At 47.6% G+C, this 22,663-nt stretch overlaps 1 protein-coding gene across 1 annotated transcript; it reads right to left on the bottom strand.

Annotated features, from left to right (window-relative positions):
• Positions 1–960: 960 nt before the first annotated feature.
• LOC148502738 (cadherin-1-like) lies at positions 961–5,971 on the bottom strand. Its single transcript, XM_088449387.1, has 4 exons — positions 5,855–5,971; positions 5,229–5,343; positions 3,440–3,645; positions 961–1,050 (listed from the first exon to the last, which is right to left on the bottom strand). Exons 1-4 carry the CDS (start codon positions 5,894–5,896, stop codon positions 1,039–1,041), a joined length of 375 nt encoding a protein of 124 aa, XP_088305513.1. The 5' UTR covers positions 5,897–5,971; the 3' UTR covers positions 961–1,038.
• Between the last annotated feature and the right edge of the window lie 16,692 nt (positions 5,972–22,663).

The following is a 22,663-nucleotide window of genomic DNA, read 5'->3' as shown; positions in this document are numbered from 1 at the left end:
CCCGAGATTGGCACCCTACTCACGGCAGATGCCCATGGTAGGTTGTCCTACACTGCACCCATCAGATGGTGACTACAGCTTACAGGGTCTTCAAAGTACAGATCAGTACTGATTCCAAAAGCTGGAATTGACCTAAAATGCTAAACCGGCTCCTTATTGATTTTGAAGTAAGAAGTTGATTCAGACGCGCTAGCTAGGATGCGGTCGCTCGTAGCTGGACCATTGCCGCTTTCTGCGCATGCGTACGCATCGCAGTGTGCGTGTGCGAACCAGTTCGAGAGAACGGGAAGCGATCGCTCGTTGCGCATAGACTGCCCACCAGAGTGAGTGACAGGAGAAGCCGTTTGTGGGTGGTGAAAGGGGCAGGCCACTAGAAACGGGGGAGTGGAGGTACGAACGCAGGCGTGCCTGAGCGTCTCAACGCCGTTTCAGAGGCGTGCATAGTTAACAGGCAGCGTCATTATACACGTCACCTGGTTATATTTCACACTGAAGTGATCGCAGTGCTTGCGGCAGGGTATAGTCAACCTCAAGCGCTGCGATTGCTTCCGATGGTGCTCGATGTACCAATGTTTTCATGCACTTCCAGGAGATGATGTGCGCAAGTGGGCGTCTTATGAATGGCTGGTGGGCGTCTGCATACACAAAGTGATCGCACGCCAAGACATAGTGGGCGTGCTAATGCCTTGCCGTACGATCGCCTGCCTTGCTGGGCGTGCGCTGGATTTGCATACGCAGGAAGCATGCAAACGCATCTAGCGAGCGGGTCTCAATCAGGCCGTAAGTACCATGAGCATTAAATAGATGGAAATTGTGAGAATTAACCATCTATACTAAGAGCAGCTCTATAAGTGCCGTTTTCCTAAGTTACAGGAATTTTGTTCATATTTTTATTTTACAGAAAAGAGGAAATAAGATCTCTGCTGTAACAAAACATTTATTTATTAAGACAAACGAGAGTAGAAATAGCCGTGTATTAAAAAAAAAAAAGGACAGATGGTCTGGTCATAAACAAATTAGCGCCTTCTCACAATACGTTCACGCCTTCGCCTGGGTAAATCAAAGGAAAAAGAAAACAGGAAATTATACACATGATTGCTTTCAATGAAGGGATGTTTTTTTTACTAGCTGAGATATAAATAATATCCAGCTCTGCCCCGAGAGAGAGAGATAATAGAGAATGGGGAGAGAGGCGACAAAGAGTGAGTGAGCTAAGGGAGAGGGGGAAGAGAAGAGTACGAGGTCATGAGGGATGAGAAAGGAAGCGATAACTACCCTGGGGCACATATAAGCGTGCAGCTCTCACTCTCCTGATGGGACTACCTGCATCTAATGGTGCATACACACGATCAGATTTTTCCTTCAGATATGAACGATAACGATTTAAAAATCGTTCAGTCGTTCATATCTGAAGGAAAATCGTTCATATCTGACATGCCTGAACGATGGACGATCAACGATGCGCGTTCCCGATGGTCAGATAACGATTTCTGATATCTGATGTGTTTGCAGTCAGACTTGGACGATTCCATTCATTTTAATGCAGTCAAAAATCGTTCAATCGTTCAAATCGTTCAAATCGTTCAAATCGTTTAATCGTTCAATCGTTCATCTGACAAATCTGACAAGTCTGACAAATCTGACCGTGTGTACGCTCCATAATGGTGCATACACACGGTCAGATTTTTACTTCAGATCTGAACGATAACGATTTAAAAATCGTTCAGTCGTTCATATATGAAGGAAAATCTGACATATCTGACATATCTGTCAGATGAACGATGCGCGTTCCCGATGGTCAGATAACGATATCTGACATCTGATGTGTTTGCAGTCAGACTTGGACGATTTCCATTCATTTTAATGCAGTCAAAAATCGTTCAAATTGTTCAAATCTTTGGTAAAAATCGTTCAAATCGTTCATCTGACAAATCTGACCGTGTGTATGCTCCATAAGGGTGAGCAGGTGGGTATCACAAAAGGTAGATGATTTATCAATAACCAGCTGTTTATATTTGCAGATCGAGTGATATACACTGAACGACCATCATCTTCCAGGCAGCCGCAGGTCTCACTGGCCAGGGGCAGGGGCGCCGAGAGGGAGGGGGGGCATGTACTAATTATCCGGGCCCGGGCTTGCTGGAGGGGCCCGGCGGGGGCCCAGGTCCGGCACTGCTCCCCCCCACTCTTACATCACAGCAGCCCAGCACACGCTGCTGTGTGCTGGGAGAAGCAGCCACAGCAGTCTCCTATGCCTGTGGGGGGAGCGATCAAGCTGATCGCGTCCTCCCATGTTATGCGACGGGCTGAGGGGGCTCACTGCGACACCCACGCCAGCACGCAGCGCCACAAAAAAATGTACCTTTCTTTACATAAGGGGGCGTGGCCACACCTCCCGCGACTAGGACACGCCTCCTTTTTACCCGGGCCTGGAGCGGCTCTTGGCGGGCCTGGCCGGGGGACGCGCCCCAACCCCCTCCCTGCGGCTGCCGCTGCTGATCGCCCGTACACACTTGCCGATGGACAGATATGTCTGCAGATACATCTGTCCATCGCCTGTGCAGCACAGTCAATGCGATATGTCTGTGGAATACGTCGTTCTCAGACATATCGCTGGTACACACTGGCCGACGGGCACCAGATATATTGGCCGATCAATTAATCGGCCAATATATCTGTCAGTTTGTACCCCGCTAAATAAAATTAGTAGAGATAGATTATTTACTTACGAATAGTTGTACAGCTGTATAGGATGTGTTATTAGACATCATCACAGTGATCAATAGATCACTATGAGACCAGCACTATCCGTACTAATGGAACGGATTTAAGATGCTACACGGACTGCGGGTGAAGCTTGCTGGATTTATGGTGCCATTAGCATTTTAGGTCGGCAGCTGACAGTGCAGTCTTCCTGGTCATATATTCATCACTATTTTCAAATTCATTAACACACAGGACGTCATTTACAAAACACACACCCAATGCCGACTGCAGAACGTCGTGGTTTATCACAACTAGCGCCTGGACACTCCGTCCAGCACACATCAAGGTGTGCGTCAGCTCTCCGCTCCTGTGAGACACCTCCACCCCCTAGAAGAGTGAGTAGGTTGGTGGAGAGGCTGCCCGAGTCTTGCCATACAGAGCATTGTAAACTAACCATGATTCGGTGGCAGCACCATGTCATACATTATATAGACTAACATAGATTTACTCTGTAGATCAGAGGTGGGCAACGTGTGGCACTCCAGCTGTTGTGGAGCCACATATCCCAGCATGCCCTGTCAAAGTTCCAGCATAGCCTAACAGCAGCTGGAGTGCCAGGTGTTACCTACTTCTGCAGTAGATCATCAAAAGAGTTTCTCTCTCCTTTATCCACAGACTCTTATAATGCCGTTCCTTTGGATTGGTTGGCTGCAGCCATGCGGAGTCACAATACCTGTTGTTCTCTTTGATTCCACACAAGAACAGTTGCAGAGTGTCTGTTTCCAGTGGCATCCCAAGCGTTCAACACAAAGCTGACAGATCCATCATGGAGGGTGAGCTGTCTCTTCACTGTCACTTTCCCGTCGGGGAACACCCGGAAACGTGTGTCATCAGGCGAGTACAGGACCCGACTGTTACTGGAGCAGGTGTTAAAACTCACTAAGGCAGACAAGGGAGAAATATTGAATTATTTTTTTCTCTAATGAGCATACAGACTGCATTGTTACATTATTTTCTTAGCTGGCTCTTCTTTTAAATAACATTCCGAGGGTGACTTAATAGCCAATAGAAGTTGCCGTTTATGAGGGGGATAGGCCCTTGATCATATTCAGTCCTCAGCCAATGTGGCCCTTCCTCCGGGCCCTGACCAGCCTCCCATGCAAATGATCATGTTTGTACGCAACTGCATTAGCAATTGCGATTATTTTAGGCATCGGAGTTGCCGCCCACAAAAGAAGATCGACGCCCACTGGAACCATCTCATTCGCAACTGCGTACGCATTCGCAGACTATGCGCAAGAACAAGGAACATCAACTGCTAGGGTAGCCCTACAGCTATGCAGACTGGCTGCGGCAGTAACGATGCAGACGCCATAATTCACTATGTACACGATCGCGGCTGACAGCAAATACACGCCCTGAAAACGCCCATGACACCTGCGTTTTTAAAACCACTGTCCATTGACACCTCCAAAGGGTCCCTTTCTGTCAATCACTTTGTAATTACATCCTCACCGTGACATCTCATAGGCACCTTGACGCGTGCTTGGTGTGAACGCAACGCAAGCGCAGTTGGCCAATAATCGTTCAGTTGCATTGCATACAAACATGAATTAAACCCATAGCTAATAAGAGTGGAGTTACACTGATTAAGCTCTTAACTTTCACTTCCCTACAGCAGAGAATAGAGGAGGCAGTGCTGGCCCTGAGGGTCAGACTGCTGTTATTGCCGCTTCTGTCCTATTTGGAAAATCTTTTCCTCTTTTCATATGAAATGCAATCTGCAGAAATGCAGGATAAGCAGACCGCAGGCCATAGAGCTCAGACATCTGTATCTCGCATCCAGCTCTGGGAAAGTCTGGAATGTGTTGTCTGAATTTCTTTTGTGGCTTGTATGGAATTTCTTGCTGTGAAGTCCGGTTTCTAAGAAAATGTAGAGTGTATAAGTATAGTCTGTCTGTGTATAATGTGCTCACTCTTCATTCATACCATCCCCTCTATAATGAGCCTCTTACAGTACTTAGTACCTGGTATACTCTGCACAAAATCGCCTTGAAATGTTTCTATTCCATGATATAGCACCCTCTATATAATGTCACCCGCACTATGGGTCTGATTCAGCATGGATCGTTACTGCGATCACGCACGGGGGTCTGCTGCGAAATGATGGTAATGACTGCAAAGCCGTCGCACAGACAGCATTGAGGTGCCCACTACCGCTATCTCACATCCGTAATACCTCGCAGTCCTGCGTATACATTGGTAACATCGAGTAACATCGGCCCCTCACGCACAATTACAGCAGCTCTGACCTGCTGCAGAAACTGCAAGTCTTGGACAGGTAATGTTTCCAGGATTTTTGTCTGTGGAAACCTCTGGGAAGATAGATAAACTTCCCTGTGCATGTTAGTGAAATCCTGAAAACATGACATGTTGGTGGTACTTATGGATTGGCGTTGAGAACCCCTGGACTAGATGATATATGTAATAGGCACAATTATTTTTGCAGTGCACCGTCTCACCTCTGCCCAGGACCCTGCTTCTTTCTAGGACTTTTCGGGTGACAGGGAAGGCATAGCGCTGCTCGCTGAAGCTCGTCTCACATTGTGCCTGTTCCTCCGAGACTCCCTGGGATACCTGCAAAAACCAGAGACCCAAAAGCTGAAACAGGCTCAAAAACTATATGATTGCAGGCTTCTGTGTCTTTCCCCAGCTTCGGTGGAACTACAAGCCCCAGTATGCTTCAGTATTTGTCTCTCAGGGCAGGTTGGGACTTGTAGTTCCACCACAGCTGGCTAGCCATAGACTGACTACATCTGCATTACAGCGACACTAACAGGCATCTCAGTAATATGTGCATAACTTTAATAGTTTAGTTATGAGTAAACCCAAAGAATTCCTAATACCTACAGCTGGTGGTCAATCATCCCCCATTACGCCTACAGCTCTGTTACCTATAGGCCCCCATACATCAGCAAATCTTTCCCTTTTTCAACCGATTGCAGTTTGCAGAAGTGCCACAATCGATTGAAAAAGGGAACATTTTTTATACACAATCGATTGCAAATTGCACGATTGCTGCAATCAATTGCTGATGTATGGGGGCCTTAAGGCTGCTCTGTGCAAATTACAGCTCATTCACATTTACCTTAATCAGCAGTATAAAAAGTGCCAGGTGACAACAGTTCATTTTAGCAGAGGCGTCTGAGCGTGTCACTCACTCCTGTGCTTTCTGTAAGGAGTGAGGAGATAACTCCTTTGTCCCTCCCTGCTCTTCACACAGGATGTGGCAGCCTAGCCCCAAAGCTGTTTAAGCATCTACAGATGTGCAGTATTATAGCTGAGGCTGCAAGTTCAAGAATTCAGTGGTTGAAAACTCAGATATAAATCCTGATAAATATCTCTGAACCTCCACATGTTGTCTCCAGTAGATAATCTGCACCACTTCCCATGGGAACGTCTCCGTCTGGGCAGCCACGCCCCCGGCACGCCCACCAAAGGGGGCATGCTGTCACTCAACATCGACAGCACGCCCCCTTTGGTACGAGACCCAGAGCGACGGTTTACCCGTCGCTATCCGGGTCTCGCGCATGCGCGCGGCGGACTGGGCCACCATCGACCCGCTTGCGAGCGCTCAGCACTTGCGAGCGGTCTGAATCAGGCCCAGAGGCCCATGCACTTGCAGTTCTACGGAAACAACAAATGTTTTTTCTTTTTATCAGGACGACAATGCTACAGAAAATTCGGTAACCCGGATGGACTGGCCAGGCCAGAGTGCAGATCTTAACCCCATTGAGAACCTCTGGGACGTTGGAGCGAAGTGCATTCTAGGCCGACTCAACCTTCTTCAGTGTCACAGTTGGTCAGTGTACATAAGGCGGAACGGCAAACCATACCGCCTGCTGATGTCCAGGAACTTGTGGACAGTTTGCCAAGAAGGGTGTCTGCAGTAATCACTGCACATGGTGGACCTACAAAGTACTGACATCAATTAAATCTCATTGATCTGTTTGCTGTCAGTGTCCAATCACTTTTGTCTACATAGTGTATGTGGGGGCGAGGGTGTACTTCCGCATGTACTTCCAGGAGATCCCTGGAAACCCTATTGGATCCCACTTTCCTTTCCTCTGGAAGAGGACTTGCTTATGCAACATTTGTATAATCAAGTCCTCTTCCAAAGGAAAGGAAACGGGATCTAATAGTGTTTCCAGGGACCTCCTGGGCGTAGCAAGTATGTGTCCAGTACTTATAATAAAGTACTTGCAGTCGTCTGCGCTCCCTGAGGTATAAATATGAATCACGTATTCCAGTTCCTAATCCTTAAAGTTCCTTTTCATCAATTATTATCCCTCATGTCCAGTTGATATATTCAGGAAAATAATCCCAACAGGTAGGTTCTTAATGTTCCTCCATATACAATGGCATATAAAATATTAAAATATAATAAAGGGTATATAGTGAAGTATTGTTTATTCAAGATTAAAAATATATAACAAAGATATACAAATGATATACAGAGCCTCGTACCACCTCCCAACGCTTACAGAAACGTTTGTTGGTATTAATGTTTTACACGCATGCTGCAAATCTAAAAAGACTGGTTGCCCACGGGTGGAACAGCGGGACAGTACTGTCCCGCTGAAATCGGGATGTTGGGGAGGGGTGCGCCCTCTATTGGTGGTGCCCCTGTTTGACCGCACTGGTCGAACACCTCTAGAGCCGGCCCTGAGCTTACGAATATATGATTTCTTAGTTTTTTGTAATTGGTTAGAAGAATTTGGTCAACTGTTGCTAGCAGAGTAGTTTGGGGGGTTTATTTGGTTGGTTGGTTTCTGACTATGGCCCTGATTCAGAGCCGCTCGCAAAAAGCTAGCGCACGCTCTGAATCAGGGCGGACGCTTTTAAAAAAAAAAAAAAAAAACGACCTCCTGGCCGCTCGCATAGCTGTGGGTAGGTCTCGTTAACGCAAGCCCCAGTGAGCATCCTGCTCTAACAGAGCAGGAAGCTCACTACTGACATCACTAGTGATGGCAGTAGGGCCGCCCTCAAACGGCAGGCGTTCCTTCGGGAACGCCTACGTTTGGCCAGCCACCCCCCCCTCCCCGCCTACAAAACGGGGCGAGCTGTCTATCAACATAGACTGCCGCCCCATTTGTAGCGAGCCCTGGAGCGAGTGAATTTCTCACTCGCTCCGGGGCTTGCGCACGCCGCGCGTGCGCAGTGCCCCACCATCGACCCGCTTGCGAGCGGGTCTGAATTAGGTCCTATGTGTGAGCTCATGGGAGTGGTATATGTGGGCTTTATAAGGCTGGTGTACGCCCAGCAGCTTCCTTTTTGGACGGTGTTTGTCCCTCCCTCCTCTATCACTTTCCCATGCTCTTTATTGTGTTGTGTTCTTACTAACACTATGTTATCATGTTGGGCGGAAAGGTGCTACAAACCAGCGGCCACGTAAGGTGTAAGAAAACGTTGTGGAGCACATATTCTTTCATACACGCATGCAGGGGGGGTTTCCGAGTACCTAGAAATCCCCCCTGGCCGCCACTCAATCACTGCGAAGCTGAATGATTTTTTTTTTTTTAAAGAGAAGGAGCAGCCGGAGTTCAGCTAACTTACAACTGGCTGGGGCCGGGCTGCTGGCTGAATGTAGGGGGAGCTGTAGCGGCAGCGCGCAGCTCCTCCCGGGGCAGTACCAATGGGGCATGGTGAGAGGCGGCTGAGAGGCTCTCTATTCCCGGCGCTCTATCTTGGTACCTTGGAGCCGCAGGTGAGAGGGGGACGGGGGGGGGGTTCTTTAATAAATGATGCTGTCATTGTTTGCCTGTAATTGTGTGTGTAGTCTGTGTCCCTGCTGCCATCAGGGGGGTACAGCCAGAACTTGTGTACTGGGCCCGGGCTCAGAGGGGGCCCCGTAGAGTGTAGATGATCCTGCCTGTGAACTGCTACAGGCAGATGGATCGCAACTGCGAATGCAATAGCGAGTACGCACGCAGCTTAACTGCGATAGTAGGCTAATCCATTGCAATCGCTATGCCGCCGCAGCACTACACAAGGACGCCCACTTTACCTTACACACATCCGTAATACTTCGCAAGACTGCGAAACCATCAGTACAACCGACTACCATCGCAGCCTCACGCACACTTGCACAAGCTCTGACCTTACTCAGATATTGCTAAATCATCGCACGCTATCAGTCCTCAGGCTGCGTAGGGCAGTGGATAATTTATGCACGCCAATGCAACGGCGTTCAAACGCACTGGCATACCTGCATTTCCCCCACCACCCCCCGTCACCACCCCCAAACGACACTTCCTGTCAATCACTCTGCGATGAGTCTGTGTAGCCGCTGCGATTGCAGTCTCGATCGCAGCGGGCAGTTCACGCACATGCACTGCGATGCATACGCATGCACAACAATCAGCCGATTGCGTGCGTATTAGCAACTGTGGGCCTGATTCAGACCCGTGGGTCAATGTTAGGCCACTGCGCCTGCGCACGCTGGAGCCGGCTCCGACGCGCGCATGCGCTAGTCCCAGCTAGCAACGGGCGCTCTGTCTCGCACCAAAAGGGGGCGACTGTCGATTTTGATTGACAGCTCGCACCGTTTTGGAGGCGTGGCGTGGGGGGTGGCTTCATAAACGGAGGCGTTCCCATGAGAACGTCTGCCGTTTGTGGGCGGCCCCACTGACATCACCAGTGATGTCAGTGGGAGAGCTTCCGGTTCTATTAGAGCCGGAAGCTCTCTGGGGCTTGCGGCTACGAGACCCTACCACAAGGGTCTCGTCGCAAGCCCGATGGTCACGATGGTCTTGACAATCACGACCATCATCCTGGCCACTCGCAATAGCTGTGTGTGGTCACCCACAGCTATGTGAGCGGCCAGGAGGCCGCACAAAAAACCCCCAAAAAAACGCCCTGATTCAGAGCGAGCGCTCTTTCAGAGCGTCCGGCTCTGAATCAGGGCCTGTTCGCTCGCAAACGGGTTGATGGTGCCCAAGTGCGAGGGAGCTCCGTCGTGCGCATGCGCGAGACCCGCCGAGCGACGGGGAAGCCGTCGCTCGTGGTCTCGCACCACAGGGAGCGTTCTGTCGATGGTGAGTGACAGCACGCCCCCTTTGGTGGGCGTGGCTACCAGACGGAGGCGTTCCCATGGGAACGCCTACCGTCTGGGTCCGGCCCCACTGACATCACTAGTGATGTCAGTGGGAGTGATTTTGGCTCTGATAGAGCCAAAATCACTCCAGGGCTTGCGGCCACGAGACCCTACCACAAGGGTCTCGTCGCAAGTCTGATGGTCGCTTGTGACGAGACCCTTGCGACGAGACCCTATGCGAGCGTCCAAGAGGCCGCTCCAATTTTAGGTAGCCCGGCCCTGATTCAGAGCGAGCGCTCTGGTCAGAGCGTCCGGCTCTGAATCAGGCCCTGTGTTCCTTGCTGAATCAGGCCCAGTTTGGGAGCTGCTCTGTCCATTGGTCCGTCAGGAATTGAATTGTACAGGGTCCGTATGCACTACAGAAGGATCGGTCCAGCAGTCGCTTCACAAGTGGGGTTTGGGGGGCGCACTTGGGTGTCACCCGCCGAGGGGTGACACCCAAGTGCCGGCCTCCTCAGTGACAGGAGCCGGGTGCTGCACTGTAGCATTATGTGCAGCACTCGGCTCCTGATACAGTGAGAGAGCAGGACTGCACATAGACTGATCCCCGGGGGCAGTCCGCACTTCTGGGACTCCCCCTGAAGTAATTACAATAGGGTTTGGGCCACATCTCCTACCCACAAGGCCACACTGTGACACCGCGGGGAGGGACGCCACTGCGGTCCAGTGATGTATTATATGGTATAGGATTCCCAGATGGCAATGTAAATAGTATGAGTACATATTGCAGGCAAAGTTAGGTAATTTCACCACAATTTTTCAGCGGTACATTACACTTTGGACGGAGCGGTCCAGACACCCCAGACTCTGCTTACCCTCCAATGGAAGGGGTGGGTATTAGCAGGAATCGGTATCCTGTCCTGCTCAGCCGGATGGAATATACATGTACCGATAGCGATATGTGAGTAAATTATGACCGTTCGCTATATATACCAACGGTAGAATACGGGCAAGATGGGTGCAGCTCGATGAACGTTCTCGTCAAAGTTCTTAGATAAGGACGAAACACGTTATCAAGACAAGTAATGGCAATTGGTAAAAGTGACTCCTTGTTATGTACCTATTTGTAGCACTACTGCCCAACAAGGTGCCAGCTACTTGACATTAATGCCCAGCAAGAGGCTCAGCAGTTTGTAGTTCTGCCCAGTAATGTCTATTAGTTGCAGTAATGTCCATGAATATACAACAAGGAACCAAACGGCTAATTTGGCAAGAATTTTAATGAAAAAATTATAGTCCTAGAAAACACAAAAAAAAACGTTCAGGTGTCTTACTGGAAGTGTACACAAGATGGAGCTCCAACAAAAGAAATCAGTCAACACACCTAAACTACAGAGGGCCTGCTGCGGTAGTGTCTAGATGCTCTTCACGGAGAGGACCCTGACGTCATTAGCTACTGTCCAACATCATTCCCTACTATCCAAGTGGACATAGAGGGGGAATATAATCTTGTGGTGAGCGAAGTGAGCCTGCGAGGGGACAAGTTCCTTCTTTAGGTGGACTTTATGGGCATGGAATCGCACTTCCGTCCTCACTCGCGTCACTTCCAGGTCCTCAGCATGAAAGGAAATAAGCGCTACCGATGCATGTGTCACGGTACATTACCTTAGTCGCTTGCAGCGACTTTTTACTTGCAATGTGATTGACAGACGGGGAGCATTTGGGGGAGGTAACGGGGAATGACTTGCGGGTTGCGACTGTTTTCGTGGCACCACATCCTGCGTCTGTGATCGCAATAGAAATGACTTCAAATTCTCAGTTCCCGCGGCCATTGTGCGTGACCATAGGGTTACTCAGAACTCCGATAGAATGATCTGCAACCAATGCTGCGTCTTTGTACGCAGATGCTGGGATTTGCAAAGCTACAGGTGTGCGTGTCTATACAATCCTTGGCATTTGCTATATTTGCATATTTCCACACAGCCGCTGCGTACGGGATGGCAGGTGCTATGGCGTTAGCGCCCATCTCTAAATCAGGCCCAGTGTCTCTAGTCCTTACAAGAGTGTTAGTAACGCCGCTTCGTGTTTAGGCAAACCTGTGACATACAGCAATGAAAGCGAAGGGAGTGAAGAGACTGTCCTACTGGTATACTGCAGATTGGCGTTATAATCTGCACCTCTCCCAAACAACCAGGACCCGTTGTGATTGGCAGGGGATGGGTGTGTAGTGAGGGCTTACATACAGTTGGTGGGCTTGGGTACGGGATGCCGGCGCTCAGGATTCCGATGCCGCTATCCCGACAGGGTTAGGATACCGACACCTGCCTGTAAGTACCCTAACCCTACCCTTTAACCTAACCCTCCCACCCTGCAACCTAAACCCAGTGGCGCCAAGGGGGGGGGGGGAGGAGCGGTTACTAATTACCGAAGCTTGGACTTGCCCGGGTCCAGCGCCACCCCCCTCCCTCTTATCTCGCAGCAACCCAGCACACGCTGTTGTGTGCTGGGCTGCAGTGGGAGACTGCTCGTGGCATCTGAGCAGCAGCCGCAGCAGTCTCCTATGCCTGTGGATCGCGCCCCCCCTCACTTTGCGTCAGGCTGAGGAGCTCACTGCGCCCCCCCTCCCTGACGCTGCAAAAGTTATTATGTTTACATTTTTTGTAACCTAATGCTGACCATGGCCGATGGCCATCCCTACAATGGGCTACTCTGTCATGCGCATGTGCGAAGGTCAGTTTGCGCATGTGCATGACTGATTAACACGGCGAGGACCCGGCAGTACCTGAAAGGCTTTGCTGTCCCCATTGGCGGTAACGGGGGCCGCATCGCTCTCGCCACCTAAAGATCCACATCCGCCACAATAATTACTGATCGTTTCCCAACCCTTGCCGTATAAAGATCAAAGATCGAGGGCAGGGCCACGCCAATAATCTTTTCCGCACGTCTGACTACCCTCTGTAACCTGGCCATATCACGGACACTGGCCTCGCCATAGACTCTACCCTCTTTTCATGCACGCTGTTCCTCAGGCTCGGACTTGGTCATTGACGGATTACCGACATCATCTGCCCTCTCTGATACTCTGAATGATGGATGCTGCTGCCTCACCGCCAGCCGGCTCTACAGCAGATCTAGACTTTACTTTTAGGGGGGAGCAGTTTTAGAATTAATACTAACTCCCCCCTTCTCTATTCATTACTCCTCCCACTTACAGTTCTGCACCTCCAATTTTCAACAAATGCTCCACAGAGGCTCCCCCAATAATAATATTCCCCACAGTGCAGGCTCCCTCCAGCCTCACACGTGCACCAGACCCATAGGCAAACGCAGGGGGGTTTCCGGTTGCCTGGAAACTCCCCTTCCCAGCCCACACCATGACCACAATAGAAATAGTAATAAAATAGAATACTACTAATGCTGTATATTCTTCTAAGTATCTCAAATGAAATAATTAGCACCACCTGTGGATCTTTTTTTTTTTTTTTTTTTTAATCATATAATTTTATTGGGGTGTCAATACCAGAGAAACAGCAAAAAAGAAATGCAGAATTCAATCCCCAAGGGGAATTAAAGAACAAAATAAACAGTAAATAATCATCATACAAATAGATAAACAACAGGTATAACAATATACTGACATTGAAATTGAACTTTTCTTTTTGTTATTTCCCCTTTTTCCGCAAAACCTTAACAAAATAATAATAAGAAAAGAAAAAAGAAAAACAATTATAAGTAAATAAATACAGATTAAAGGCTTAGGAATGATGTAAAGGGGGAAGTTAGGGAAGAGAAAATAATAATAAAAAAAAAAAATCAAGGAGCGGAGAAGAGAGAGAGCGAGCTGGGGGAATAGAATAAAAAATTTAAGGATGAGGTACTGAGGAATAGAGGGAAGAAGAAAGAAAAAGAAAAGAGAGAGCAAAAGGCAGATAATTATGAGGAACCAGGAGGGGTCACACCGTGGGAACCGTACCAGGGGGACCATATTGTGTTAAACTTGTCCACCGTGTTGCGTTGGAGACTCGTGATGTATTCCATTTTGGCCACAAACCAGACGCAGTTGAGAAACTGTTGACGAGTGGGAGGGAGTGGTTGTTTCCAAGAACTAGCAATCTGATATTTGGCGGCACAGGAGATGTGTAGGGCCAACTTATTCTCATGATTGGATAGTTGACAGACCGGGGCACAAAGAGCAATGAAGTTGCAGAAAGAGGGAGAGCATGAGGAATCATTGACGATATAGTAGATTGGACCATGGACCAATAAGGGACAATATATGGACAGGACCACCAAATATGGTAGACCTGTCCACATTGTCTCCAGCAAAGGTTGGAAGAGTTAGAGTATATTTGGTGAAGACGCTCCGGGACAAGGTACCAGCGGGTGTATACCTTATAAGAGTTTTCCTTAATGGAGACACTAATTGAGCATTTCGATATATTAAGGCGTATAGCCTCCCAAGTGTCTTCTCCCAAAGAGGTACCAAAGTCCATCTCCCAACAACGCTCATGGGTCTCTAGGGGTGGGCAATCCTGATCTAGTATAGAATGGTAGATCTGAGAGATTAAGCCCTTTTCCGTGGTCTATAAATACAAAGGCGTTCCATAGCCGTGGGGTTTCGTAATGCGTCTAGCGAAGAAAGGGACGAATAGACAAAGTGACGGATCTGAAGATATTGGTAGAAACAAGATTGCGGTAAAGAATGTATCTCCCGCATCTCTGTAAAAGATTGGGGGGCAGAATCTCCCAGGATGTGGTGAAATCGGGTGATGCCTGCTGCCGACCATGTAGAGATCATGAGGGGCGAATGGCCAGGGAGAAAAGTAGGGTGAAACCAGAGAGGTATCTGAGGCGAGGGGTGAGTAGACAGAGAGAACTTAGTATCGAGAGAGTCCCATACAGATAAAGTAAGAGTAACTGATGGGACCAGCGAGATAGAGAGAGGTCTAAGTTTTCTGGGGAGCAACGGTAGGTTTGAGACCGATGGGGTTTTGGTGAGTGCAGATTCAAGATCAACCCAACGTTTGGTTCCCTTGGGAGAGTGCCAGGTGACTAGTTGACTAAGTCTAGAGGCTTGGTAGTATTTGGATAATGAGGGGAGACCTAGGCCACCAGCCGAAGTGGTCTTGAAAAGGACTGCTCTACGTATACGAGGTCTTCTGTGATTCCAAATAAATTTGCCGTAACTTGCCTGTAAAGAAGATAGAACGCGGGAAGGGACTGCCACAGGAAGGGTTTGGAAAAGGTAGAGGAGTTTGGGAAGGACATTCATTTTAATCACGGCTATATGGCCTGTCCAAGAGATAAATAAAGAGCGCCAATGAGAGAGGTCTTGTTCTATGGCCTTAAACAGAGGGAGATAGTTTGCCTTGTAGAGACCATGATAAGATTTTGTCAGATTGACACCTAGATATTTAATGGATTCCGAGCGCCAGTTAAAATTAAAATTGAGACGGAGGAGATCTAGAGATGACCTCGGAATATGGAGGGGCAAAGCTTCCGATTTGTTGTTGTTGATTTTATAACCGGAAAATTGTCCATAAAGGGAGATTTCTTGGAACAGATTTGGGAGGGAAATCAAGGGATTGGTAAGAGTAAGCAGGACATTGTCAGCAAATAGAGAAATTTTATAAGAGGAATCACCTACATTAATACCGGAAATGTCTGGGTTCCCTCGGATCTTACAAGCCAGGGGTTCAATAATTAGAGCGAAGATCAGCGGGGAGAGTGGACACCCCTGCCTAGTGCCATTGGAGATATGGAAGGAGTCAGAAAGAAGACCTCCTGCAAGAACCGAAGTGGATGGATTGTGATAAAGGGCCCTAATGGCCTGTAGAAATCTACCCTGAAAACCGAAGCCAAGGAGAGTATTAATCATAAAGGGCCAAGAGACCCTATCAAAGGCCTTTTCGGCATCAAGAGCAAGAAGGAGAGAGGGAAGACTAATAGAGTTTACGTGGTGTATAAGGTCTACTGTACGCCTAGTGTTATCAAGGGCTTGGCGGGAGGGGACAAAGCCTACCTGGACCGGGTGGATGAGAGAGAAAAGAATGGGGTTTAGTCGATTTGCCAAAATTTTGGCAAAAAGTTTGAGGTCCGTATTTAAAAGGGAAATTGGTCGATAGTTAGTTACCATATGGGGGTCCTTACCCGGTTTCGGGATAACTGTTATTTTAGCCCTGGTGGTATCAGTGGGAAAAAAGTTACCTTCAAAAATGTGATTAAAAGAGTTTGTGAGATGGGGGATTAGAGAGCTCTGGAATGTTTTATAGTAAGAAAAGGGGAGACCGTCCGGACCAGGTGCCTTCGAAGGTTTCTGATGTTTAAGCGCACAGGAAACCTCTTCCTCAATTATAGGGAGATTAAGTGATTCAGAGGTGGAAGCCTCGATGTGGGGTAGATCACAAGAGGTCAAGTAGTCAGTAATGGAAATAGGGAGGGGGGGTGGAGACGGATCGTGATCCGTAAGGTTATAAAGATAAGAATAGTAATCTTTAAAGATAGAGTTGATTTTGGAAGGGCTGTATTGTAGAGATCCAGAATTATCCTTAAGCGCAGGAATCACCATAGCCACCTTGCGAGCCTTTAGACGATTGGCAAGAAGAGTGTCCGCCTTATTGCTCTTTTCATAGAATCGCTGATTCAGCCATCTAAGAGATTTTTCAATTTTTTCAGAGAGAATGGAGTTAAGGGCAGATTTTGCAGTAGTGAGTTGTTTGTAGAGAGCATCAGTGGGCGTGCGCTTATGGAGAGACTCCAAACAGTGAACCTGATCTGTGAGAGATCGAAGAAGACGCTTGTGTTCTTTATTTCTGTGAGAAGCATAGCTGATAATGTGCCCACGAAGGACAGATTTGTGAGCCTCCCACTCCATGGGAGAACATCCGGAGCCGGAAACATTAAGAGCAAAGTAATCCTTTAAAACATCTGTAATTTTAGTTTGGAAATGAGGGATTTTAAGAAGGGTCTCATTTAACCGCCAAGTGGGCCTATTGACCAGGATGTCTGAGAGATCGAGGGAGGAAGTAACGATAGAGTGATCAGACCAGGAATTAGGAATGATACTCGCATCTATAAGGTGTTTGGAGATAGGGAGACTACATAAAATAATATTGATGCTGGAGTAAGTACGATGGGGATTGGAATAGAATGTGTAATCCTTAAAAGAGGGATTGAGAGAACACCACGTGTCAAAAAGACCAGCCGTTTTCATATGTTTATTGAGAATTTTAGATATAGGACAAGTAGAGGGGCGGGTCCTAGAAAAAGACTTATCCAGGGTCGGATCCAAAACAGAGTTAAAGTCGCCACCAAGAATCAAATGGCCAGTACGACGTTTATGCAATATTTTAAAAAATGAATTAAAGAAACGACATTGGCCTACATTAGGGGCATATACCGCGGCGATAGTCACCTCTGTGTCTCCAAGCCTGCCAGTGAGAATAATGTATCGACCATCCGCATCGGTGTATACAGAGTCTTGAGAGAAAGGTAAATTATTTTTAATGAGAATGGCCATACCATTATGTTTAGACATACTGGAGGAATAAAACATGGTGGAGAAGTTTCTGGTGATAAGAGAAGGGTGGTTTGGTGAACGAAAGTGGGTTTCCTGCAAAAGGACAATGTCGGATTTTATTGACCGAATAGTACGAAATAGGTGGGAACGCTTCTGGGGAGTATTAAGGCCGCGAACATTCATTGAAGCGATAGTGAGAGGCATGTCAGGTTAGCTCTGGGTAGACTGGGAAGTAGCAGAAGAATGGAGAAAAGAGTCCCAGCTCGCAAGGGAAGATAGAGAAAAAAAAAAAAAAAAGTGAGGAAAAAATAAGAAAAAGAAAAAGGGAAACCAGCAACAACAGCAGGGATTGAGTACGAAAACCCTACCTACAAAGAAGGAGGTGAATGTACTCAATAGGTTGGACTTAGAAATCCAAAGAGGAGCAGGCTAAAAAAAAAAAGCCAGATAAACCTCTAAGAAAGTAAAAACACAACAAAAATAAAATATAAAAATGTTAACAGCGTCACAGTAAGGGAAATATATAAATCTCCTAAAAGAGAGGAGAAGAAAAGAACAGAAAAGGATTCGTATGAGAGCAGGAGCATCCCCTGGGTGCAAAAGGGAGCGGGGATGGGAAAGAAGTGACAGGTTGGTAGTTATAATCACAAAAGGAGCATGACTTAGAGAGACATACAAAAGAAAAAGGAGAGAGAGAAAAAAAACTAATAGACATATATAGGGTAAAGTTATAGATTACAATTGTAGTAAGGAGAAAAAGGCAGAGAATCACTACAAGATCTCAATGCTCTAAACATCATAAAAAAGAAAACAAGACATAGGGCCAAATGTAATAGGTAGTCTGTTTTGGTAAATTGCGAGTTTGGTGCTAAACTCGCAATTTTTCTCAACTCTCCAATGTAATAGGGTGTCTGTTCACTAAAACTCGCATTTTTCAGAGTTACTAAAACTCTCCATTCTCAAACTCGCATCCAGATGTTTTCACATTGAAAACAATCAACTCGTCCAATGTAATAGAGTGTCTGTTTCAGACTCGCAAAAAAAAGATTACCAAAAGTCCCCAAATAATAGACCTGCGTCAGGCTAGCGAGTACATCCTGAGCAGGTCAGATTAACACAGAAACATGCACATATCCATGAGATATGTACATGTTTCTGTGTGTACTTATGTTAAATGTTATAAAATAAAAAAAAATGACGTGCACCCCCTCCCCAAAAGCATAACCAGCCCCGGGCTTTATAAAGCCTGTTCTGGTTCTAAAAATACAGGGGCCAAAATGCGTAGGGGGCCCCTGTATATTAAGAACCAGCACAGGGCTTTGTTGAGCTGGTCCTGGTTCTGGAAAATCGGGACAAAACGAGTAGGGGTCCCCTGAAAATTCCTGAACCAGCACCGAACTCTTTCTAGCAGGGGGATAATGCCACAGCCAGGGCAAACCTTTCACCGGTTTCCCCGGCCAAAGCATTATCCCTGACTGCTAGTCAGTCCAGGCCGGGGATCCCTGGGGAGTTGGGTACCCCCCCAATAAAGGGGTACCCCTCTCCAGGGCACCCCAGGCCTAGACTGATAGCCCGGGGCTATCCCCAGCACCCTAGGGCGGTGGGTGCCGGGTTGATAGTGTAAAGTGAAAGTGTAAAATTAAATTTACCATATTGTCTTTATTTGTAGAACCACAAGTACCAGCAAGCCTCCCCTGCATGCTGGTATTTGGAGAACCACAAATACCAGCATGCGGGGCATTACGGGCCCGTTGGCACTTGTAGTTCCACAACTAAAGAAATACGTAAATAAACAAACTTACACCGTGAAAGTATAATTTTAATAAAACATACATGCACACTCACACTCACACATACTCACCTAGTATCCGAAGTAATCCATAGGGGCGTACCTGAAAAAAAAATCCATACTCCCCTCTCCTATGCGTAGATCACGTCCTCTTCTCCAAGTAGGCAATCCAAGGGTTAAAATAAAAAAACGAAAAAAAAAACGATCCATGCGGACTGAGCAAAGGTATGTGTGTAACTGTACACATACCTTTGCTCCGCGTAAATGACCGGGGCACACGTGTGCCCCTGTCAGTGCAGGGGCCACCAGCCAATCAGGGAGCATCTCCGTCGGAGCAGCTCCCTGATTAGCTGAATGCGGCCAGCCTCTGTCTCCCATAGCCGTCTATGGTGAGAAATCCCCATAGCCGTCTAAGGTGAGAGCCGCTACATAGTAACTGCAAGATTAATTGATGTTAATCTTGTGGTTACATCAATGATACAATGTAGCGACATTATCTAGCAGTCAGGGATAATGCTTTGGCCGGGGAAACCGGTGAAAGGTTTTCCCTGGCTGTGGCATTATCCCCCTGCTAGAAAGAGTTCGGTGCTGGTTCAGGAATTTTCAGGGGACCCCTACTCATTTTGTCCCCTGATTTTCCAGAACCAGGACCAGCTCAACAAAGCCCTGTGCTGGTTCTTAATATACAGGGGCCCCCTACGCATTTTGGCCCCTGTATTTTTAGAACCAGAACAGGCTTTATAAAGCCCGGGGCTGGTTAAGCTTTTGGGGAGGGGGTGCACTTTTTTTTTTTTTTAACACACACAGAAGCCATCACGGATCTCACTGATCTGTGATGGCTTCTCTAAAACTCGCACCTTTTAATGCTACTCGCATTAAAAGGTGTCAGTTTACATAGTCCTAAAGTCGCCTGCACTCGCAAATGCAGTAGCCTCGAGCTGAAAAGTTCGCAGGCTATTGAATTTGCGAGTTTCAGTACAAACTCGCACTTTTTAAAAGTGCGAGAAAGTGCGAGTTTGTACTCTTACTAAAACTGACTACCTATTACATTTGGCCCATAGAAATAATAAACAGTAAGGTAGCATAACAGATCAATATTAGCTAGTACCAAAACTGAGAGAACAGCTAAAAATATTATATGTATAGAAAATGGATACATGACATAATACAGAACTGTCCCAATAATAGCGACAGATTATAACCATAAAAGTTACTATCATTACAAAGAGAAAAAAGACAGGAAATCACTACTATATCTCAATGCTCTAGTCTTCATAAAAAAAAAAAAAAAATAGACAGTAAATAACCTAACAGAGCAGTATGAGCTAGTACCTTAACGAAGGGAGCAGCTAGATATATGTGTATGAAAAATAGATACAGAACATAATACAGATTTGTCCAGATATTAGTAACAAACTATAACCATATCTAAGACGTAAATAAACAATCTACATCTCAACTATATTACCCAGAAGAGAGATGAGCAAGAAAGGGGAGAGACAGGGGGTGGGGTGAATACAGAGCGGAAACCAGTAATCAGATCACGGTTGTAAGTTAGTAAAAAATCAAGACTTAAGTGTGGAGAATAGTAGAGCAGGAACGAGGCACAGTCGTTGGTGGGTAAGGCACTCACGAAACGTCGGGGTTCCCTTTTCCGGGGAGGGGCCCGATTCTTCTAGGTAGTGAAGCAAGTCCTTACATTCACGAAGATCTCGGATGATAACAGTCTTGCCGTTCAGGTCTATAATAAGCTTAAAGGGGAACCCCCAGCGATATCTGATTCTTCTATCACGAAGAGCCTTGGTTAAGTCTCGAAAATCTCTCCTCTTGGCAATCGTCAGGGGTGAAAGATCCTGATAGAATTGGAGCTTGGCTGATTCGAATAGGATGTATGGTTTACCCTTTGTAGGATTAAGAACGAGTTCTTTGTCCTTATAACTAAGGAACCTCATAATGACGTCACGAGGAGGGTCGCTATCCTTGGGTTTCGGCCGAAGAGCGCAGTGAGCTCTTTCAAGTGGCAGTGAGCGTGAGCCAAGGTCGGGGAGTAGGAAAGAGAAAAGTCTATAAAGATATGATTCCAAAGCATCAGGAGAAACTGATTCTGGGATGTTACGAATGCGGATATTATTCCTACGTTCCCGATTTTTTCCAGATCCTCGTTTTTAGAACGAAGGTCAGAAAGTTCAGTAACAATATGATCCAGGTCTCTGCTGGTCTCATTTAAGGCTTTTTGGAAGCCGTCCTGGCGAGATTGAAGTTTAGTGGTTCTTGCAGCTAGAGTTGAAACTTCAGCTTTGATAGAGGCAACTGCTTTGTCGAGTTTGGTTTCAAGAGAGTCCTTAAAATCCGTGATGAGGGAGCAAAGAGCTAGAATGTCTTCTTTAGTGGATGGAGCGGGTGAGTGAGAGCCATCCTTATCCATGGCAATGGAAGGGGGGGAAGGGGACCCCTTTGTTGAGAAGATTTCGTGCCTCTCGTGAAGTGCTGCGAAATATCACTTCCCCCTTGTTTAGGAGTCTTGGTAGTAGATTTCTGCATGTGTGGGCCACCAGTGTCAGGGTTGCCGGAGAAAAAAGACCCAGTGCCAGTAAATATGTAAGGGAACAAATGGGCTAGAGAGAAAAAAATAAAATTAAAAAAAATTCAAATATATAGGGGGTCAAAGCACCCAGGGGATGGGGGGCATGCCCACTTAGTGTGTCATTGTACTCAAATAGTCAGGGTTAAGGACCTGACAATTGCACGCAGGGCAGAGATAGGACTTAAGCCTCTGACAGTGCCTTAGGGCAGAGCTGCACCGAGAGCAGCAGACACGGGCCAACCTGCATTAAACAAGCCCCAGAATCGGACCCCGGCAGGCACACCGGAGCTCAGCACAGCAGAGGGGACTAAGACGTCGGACAATCTCCAGCTCCGTAGGTCAGCACCGGCAGTAAGAGGATCCAGGGCCCGAAACAGGGAGCAAGGTACCTGGGGGGAGATCACGGGTCTCAAATCAGGACAGTCACATAGAAGAGGGCAGTCAACTGGTTAACAAGGAGGGGAGATTATGAGCAGCAGCCTCAGTTGTTCAGTCGTGGCTGCCTGGGCACCGGGTGACTGTCAGGTGATGAGCGAGGCTGCCTCTTAGTCAGAACGCAGGAGACTCCACGAGGAGACACCTACCGCAGACTGCCGTCAGTGGGGATCTCACCACCGCAGGAGGGGACCTCCGGACGGAATGGAGCAGGAGCCGGGATAGGAGGTAAGGCCGCGTGTATGCCGGCGGCTGTGGCTAGCCGGGAGTGCCGCTCTAATTGATGCCGCGGTTTCGCGCCCGGTAAAGGCCGCTGCAGAGTTCCGGCAGTGACGGTCCTGCAAACTTGAACTACCCCACGAGGTCTTCAGGGTCCGCGGTTGTAATCCTAGGCCTGGAGCCTATCGCGACCTCCGCGGCCTTTAAATCTAGGCCACGGGTTCAGCCCAGCTATAGGCCCCGAGCACGGGGCACTGGCTCAGACACCGCTCCGAGTTCAAGATGGGCAGTGGGTTGGGACCCGGTCAGCAGTGG

This window comes from Taudactylus pleione, unplaced genomic scaffold (genome assembly GCF_031769625.1).
Source record: "Taudactylus pleione unplaced genomic scaffold, aTauple2 ptg000484l, whole genome shotgun sequence".
In the NCBI taxonomy this organism is placed as follows: Eukaryota; Metazoa; Chordata; class Amphibia; order Anura; family Myobatrachidae; genus Taudactylus; species Taudactylus pleione.
The sequence above is the reverse complement of the archived record's forward strand: the minus strand, read 5'-3'. Positions and strand labels throughout refer to the sequence as shown.